This window comes from Pyrus communis, chromosome 11 (assembly GCF_963583255.1).
Source record: "Pyrus communis chromosome 11, drPyrComm1.1, whole genome shotgun sequence".
Classification (NCBI taxonomy): domain Eukaryota; kingdom Viridiplantae; phylum Streptophyta; class Magnoliopsida; order Rosales; family Rosaceae; genus Pyrus; species Pyrus communis.
Genome location: NC_084813.1, coordinates 15880254 through 15886400, shown reverse-complemented (window position 1 = coordinate 15886400; position 6147 = coordinate 15880254). Strand labels below are relative to the sequence as shown.

Sequence of the window (6147 nt, the reverse complement as noted above, 5' to 3'; positions counted from 1 at the left end):
AATCACTACGCATAAATTATTCAACGAAATTCCTGGCACAAACAAATTTCATGAAGTCACTTCTTTAATTAGTGTTTGAAGCGTAAAACTAGCAATATAGGACCTGCTACAGGAATGGCATAGCTTTCGTTCGCTTCCTAACCAAAAAATGTCCTACTATCTCCTTCCTATCAAAAGAATTCTATTCTATGTGGCTTTGGCATACCTATCAACAGCAAAGTTGCGTGTTGCACTCGGCAGTTCAAGGCATATTCCGTCAAGTTCGGGTTTTGCAACCATTTGACAACCCAGACGGGACCTGCAAACAAATACCGTCTTTTAGAATTCATATCTATTTCAACTATAGCTCTGACAAAATTTTCCCTGCAGATAATTCCAAGATATAGGGGGCTTACGTCTCTGTGAGCCCGAAAGCAAGATCCAGCATGTCGTTTTCCTCATCAGTTGGATCTTCGAGTTTATTGTAGTATTCCATATCCTAACCAAGAATTCTACAAGTTAGTTCAGATGGAAATTTTGGTGGGAGAAATGGAAGTCTAGAAGGCAACTTTCACTCGATACCAACGAACGGAAATCAGTTCATTTTTCATGTCTCCTTGTATCCAGTGAATATTGCCTTCCTAGTATGATTCTTCATCTCCAAACATCAGGTTTCAATGTACAATAGTACATACTCTCACAATCACATGACATGTTGAGCAAGCGCACGATCCTTCACATGCTCCTAAGATCACATTAAAACCAACTAGTTAGGAGGTAGTGCCATGCTGTTGCTTAGTTGACCAACTCGATTCAATTCAGCCAAGCCTTGGTTCTAATCACATAAGTTCAATTTCCAAGTCATCTTATCCGTTCAATCCTAACAAGCATTTTAATAGTCTCATTATAAAACAATCTTTAAGGGCAAGCTCACGCATCAACACCACTAAAACAAAACTTATTGGCGTCTATAATCTATATAGAGCCCAGAAAAGTACTTAGTAAAAGTTAGAATCATATTAAAACAAGAGGAATCAAAGTGGAATGCCCTGTGGTACAACATCAAATGACATGCCAGAGTACCTTCAAGTTCTATGTCATTTTCATGAGCAGCTTCTAGTATGGACATTCCAACGGGAATCTTAATATGCTTTTCCATCTCATCCTTGTCAACAAATGTGACAGAAATTCTGCACATTCGAAAAGAAGGTTACAGAAATCAACGAATAAGATATAAGGGTTCCGGTACCACATATTTAGTTGAAGGATAGCACTAAGGATGAGAGCTCATCTTTAATGAAATAAGCCAAATAAGGGAATTCTCTCCAAATTGTTCACTGGTGATTGAAACAATATGTAAGGTTTTGTGGCTACAAGTCCAATACGGTTCTTTTATATGAAACAAGAACTTACTCTTCTACTTTTTTATCCCCCTCTTCATGAGCAGTTGTCGAAGAGTAAGTTTGATGCTTCTGGAAAAAAGACGAGCGAGATTTGAGGGGTCAGTGCGAGAAATTGAAAATGAGACAAAGTTCCATATAAGAAAATTCGTTAGGAAGCTAACCGGATTGTGGAAAATATAACTGTAACGTCCACTGAAGTTTCCTGTCTTTGGTGCAGATGTCAATGGAGCTGGAAAAGCACATAAATTAGTTCTGAATTATTTTTAAGGATACCAACTTAAACTACAATTTAAAATCACAAGACAACCTCCACTGCCTTACTGGAATCATGAGATAACCTCCACTTAAGCAGTAGACTAATTGTACAGTTGTACCTTAATCGATTTAAAAAGACACAAATAGACTAAAACTCTATGATTTTGTATAAAACTTGGAACGTTAAACAACCCATCATTCCTGCCAACGATCCAACATAGCAGACATCACTCTCCTATCACATGTATCTAGCCACATGTCGACAGGAACAAGCACGGAAGAAGTGAATGTTAAATTTAATAAGGGGCCGATCATTTGGGATGGTTGATCATCTGAGACTACTGGAAAAAGCAGACTAAAGACAGTAAAAAAAAAAGGTACAGAACAAAAACCTTTTACGAGATGCTTGATCATCTGAGTTCTAACCGCGGATAGTCTAGAAACAAGCATGTCTACAGGAACCACTCAGAAGCACCTGGGAAACATGAACAAACGAAGCATCACAAATGAACCAAAAAGAATAAAAACTGAAACGGTTTCGTATGTCTTTCATGCAAAGTAACTCTGTAAAGCAAAGAACTTGGTTTATGTGATTGAACGAGAAAATGAAGTTAGTACGAATTTGAAGGAAATTCGGTACTAAGATTGAGAATGAGACTTCAGCGGCAATAACGCAAACAGATGGTCGGCACCCAAAAGAAGGGGGCAATGCGAAAACGCTTACAATATCATTAGATCTCAAAAAGTCTGGATACAATATCAACCATAGACTGCATGAATCATTCTAACACAAAGCTTATTTATTTTTTTATGAAGAAAGAAACGGAAGCATGCCGAATGGACGACGGACCTCTATGATCTTTTTTCAGGCAGAAGTCGAGCGTCTGTGCCTACACAAGAATGTCGCCAAAGCAGATGTAGAAAATCACCTTTTTAATTAGGTGTACTTTTTCAATTTTAGCCTTTAGTTTATCTTCTTCTTTTTTTTTTTTTTTTTTTTTTTTTTTAAATTTTTTTTTAATTAGGAAAGATATTCCACTCTAATCTAAACGAGGCACAAGGATTTGAACCTGGGTCATTCTGTTTATTATCTGTAGTGTCAGACAAAAGAATGAACCCGGGTCTTTCTATTTATTATTTGTAGTGTCAGATAAGAGAAGGAACGTAGATATGAGAGTTTTAAGAAAGTAAGAGAATTACCTTTTTGCTTTTCATCTTTTTGTATTAAACATATGATACATCCATACATATAGATAGTGATTTTAACCTAAAATCGTTTTTAATTTATATATAAAACTTAGGCATTAAAATAATAAAAACCAAACTTCTACTAAGCCGTATAGTTTTTACTTCTATTCTTCCACCTTTCATCCTCAGTTATATGTGGTTGGTTGCTTTACGGGGATTCTCACCAATTTCGTAACAAAATGTTAATTCTCTACAATTGGATGTAATTGTTTGGCACTCAAATAACAAAATAGTCATAAATGATTTTCTTTTTCTTCATTTTCTTTACGGCTAAATCGCCAAAATGGTCCCTAAGATTTGCATAACTCATCACTTTGGTCTCTGAGATTGAAAATCAATAGAATGGTCCCTGAGATTGTCCACCATCCATCATTTTGGTCATTCTGTTAAAAACTCTTTGGACAATTTTCAAAGCTTTGTAACTTAATCACTTCTTAACCAAATTCGACCCATAATATATCAAAATGAAGATAGGAAAGTGTAGAACAAGATTATACCTATTTGGAAGCCCAACGGTTTCCAGAGATGGCCGGAAAATAGTCTCAAAGGTGACTGGTCCGCGAGAAAACTTGAAAACTCGCCGGAAACTGGGTAAACTTTAAACGTTCATAACTTCTTCAATACTCAACGAAATCGAGTGATTCAAAAACAAAAATCATACTTGTCGACAAGATGAAGAGAATGGTACATTTATAGACTACTAATTCACTGTGGTTTGGCCAGAAAACGGCTCGAAAGTGGCTAACCATTTTCTAGTTAGCCACTTGCGAGCCGTTTTCCGGCCAAACCACAGCGAGTTAGTAATCGAGAAAGATACTATCTCTTTGTCTCATTGAGGCGTATGATTTTTGTTTTTAAATCACTCAATTTCGTTGATTATTGAAGAAGTTATGAACGTTTAAAGTTTACCCAGTTTCTGGCGAGTTTTTCAGTTTTCCCGCGGACCAGTCACCTTTAAGGCTATTTTCCGGCCATCTCCGGAAATAATTGGGCTTCCAAATAGGTATAATCTTGTTCTAAACTTTCCTATCTTCATTTTGATAAATTATGGGTCGAATTTGGTTAAGAAACAATTGAGTTACGAAGCTTTGAAAATTGCCCAAAGAGTTTTTAATGGAATGACCAAAATGATGGATGGTGGACAATCTCAGAGACCAAAGTGATGAGTTATACAAATCTCAGGGACTATTTTGGCTATTTAGCCTTTTCTCTACCTATTTGCAAGACATTGGAAGATAACAAGTCTCAATTTGATGATTGTGCTAGTTAAATTAGGAGTGGATGCAGTTTGGTTTGGTACAGTTTAGACCTCAAGCTGCAATTGAACTAGGACATCACTATTTGATATGATATGGTTAGGTTTAAATGCAATTAGTAGTGTAATTAAATCAAACTAAATCACAGTGACCGGCTCACGCTCATCTTACTTACATTTAACACTTTTGCTTTTCTTATGCCAAGCCTCGATAAGGCCTCGTTTGATATATAAGATTGAATTTTTTGTGTAATTCTAATTGAAAGGTATCTTGAGAGGAGAAATGAAAATTTTATGTTCAAGTAGAGGGTAGAACAGGGGTGGATCCATGTAAGGACAGGGGCAGTCAGTTGAGCCTCCCAATTTTGGCAAACCTCCATGGAAGACCTAGTTCTGGCCCTTTGAAAGTTGTAGCTACTCTTTCAAATTGCCCGCCAAATGCTTGATAAATTGCCTCAATGAAAATGAGCAGGACATGCTATGTTTGTGTGCGTGCTGGTTTCGGCGCGCTAGTGTTTTGCTGCTACTTAGCTATACCCCCAAGTTAGTTTTTCCCTTCTACTAAGACCATCTCCAACCAAATGAGGGCCAGAGGGCTCGTTTTAGCCCTCTGGCCCTCCAAGAAATTAATATTTTAATGAATAGTGCATGGCCATATTTCTTACCATCTCCAATCGAGGCCCAAAGGGCCATAGGGCTCGTTTTATCCCTATCATAAAAAACCGTCTTCAATCGAGGGCCAAAGGGCTATAGTATGGAATTTGAAGAATTGAAATAAAATGAGGTAAAATAGTATAGCATGGTGAAAAATATGTGAGAAATGGTGTAGGAAAAAATATAGAAATTATTTAAAAAAAAAAAAAAAGTTTGTGTTGGGACAAACCCTAAAGTGGGTTGGGCAAATGGAAAAGAACAAAAAAAAAAAAAAGAAGTAAGTAGGCTAGCAAGCGGGCTGGTTGGCTGGCTGAAGATGGCCATTTAGTTGGCCCTTTGGCCCTTTTTTGTCTCGTGGGGCCCACGAGCTCTTTGGTCTAACCCTTGGTTGGAGACGGTTTTCGGGCTATTTTTGGCCCTCTTGCCTTCTAGACCTTTCGGTTGGAGATAGTCTAAGGCCTGACTTTGGACCTTTGGTGCTTGTCACCTAAAAAGAAAACTGATTTACATAAGAGAAGCAGACTGATATACAATGATAGAGACCCCAAAGCTAATAAAATTCCAATTGCACTAACCCCAATGAAATTATAAATAATAGAACTATATATTTTAATTTTAAGGCCATTATTTGTCTAAAAAAATGTTTGTGAACTTTTACACGTGACCCTCTAAATGATTTTTTTATTATTATTTTTTTAATTCGCTACTAGGTAGAAAATGGATTACTTATGAAGAAAACTTATTTTTTCCATTCTACTTAAAATGTAAAATTAGAGTAAATGAGTTTTCTTCATGCCTAACCCTCTTCTAATCCCCCAAAATGAAGAATCATTCACTCCTACACTTCAATATTCTTTCATAGTATGGAGTTACACATCCATTCCAATTCAACCCAACATTAGCAAACAAGCCTGGAACCTCTCCTTTTGGATTAAAGAAAAGAAAGACCACTATTGAAGCTCAAAACTACCCACTTTTCTTGGTTTGAGCCCAAAATCTGAACCCAATTTGTCTAGCATCAAAGTTGATGCAAAGGCAGATTGAATGTGAATTATAAAAAAAAGTTTAGCTTAAGCTTATATGTTTGTCTTTGAGGAAGGGCTCTGCTGAGTCCACTTAAAGCCAGCTTTACAAGCACAAGAGACACAGTTTATGGTATAATCCGCCAATTACATGGTCATTACCATATGATTTATTGTAACCATCGACCAAAGCCTAGGCCTTTTTCATGCACCTCTGTACTATAAATGAAACAAATGACAAACCTATATGCATCTACGCATTACAAGAATAAGTTGTTATTGTTATTATTATTCTTGTCTTACAGAATTATTCATTCTTCCAATCTCGATC

The 6147-nt window shown here is 36.7% G+C and overlaps 1 protein-coding gene across 2 annotated transcripts; it reads right to left on the bottom strand.

Moving 5' to 3' along the window:
• On the bottom strand, positions 1-2543 carry LOC137708840 (uncharacterized). 2 transcript variants are annotated; one of them, XM_068447994.1, is made up of 8 exons: positions 2488-2543; positions 2030-2112; positions 1544-1611; positions 1393-1451; positions 1063-1169; positions 675-724; positions 396-478; positions 1-298 (listed from the first exon to the last, which is right to left on the bottom strand). In XM_068447994.1, the coding sequence occupies exons 2-8, from the start codon at positions 2085-2087 to the stop codon at positions 187-189; spliced, it is 537 nt and encodes a 178-aa protein (XP_068304095.1). In that variant the 5' UTR covers positions 2088-2112; positions 2488-2543; the 3' UTR covers positions 1-186. The 2 variants fall into 2 exon arrangements, with proteins under 2 accessions (XP_068304095.1, XP_068304097.1); XM_068447996.1 differs by having other exon boundaries at positions 2362-2498.
• Positions 2544-6147: the final 3604 nt, after the last annotated feature.

Excerpts from the sequence above, each read along its gene's own strand:
- LOC137708840 (XM_068447994.1), bottom strand. The coding sequence starts at position 2,087 with ATGCTTGTTTCTAGACTATCCGCGGTTAGAACTCAGATGATCAAGCAT. Across the intron at positions 725-1,062 it reads AAATGACATAGAACTTGAAG|GAGCATGTGAAGGATCGTGC; the intron begins GTACTCTGGCAT and ends ATGTGATCTTAG. Across the intron at positions 479-674 it reads CATGTCATGTGATTGTGAGA|GATATGGAATACTACAATAA; the intron begins GTATGTACTATT and ends ATTCTTGGTTAG.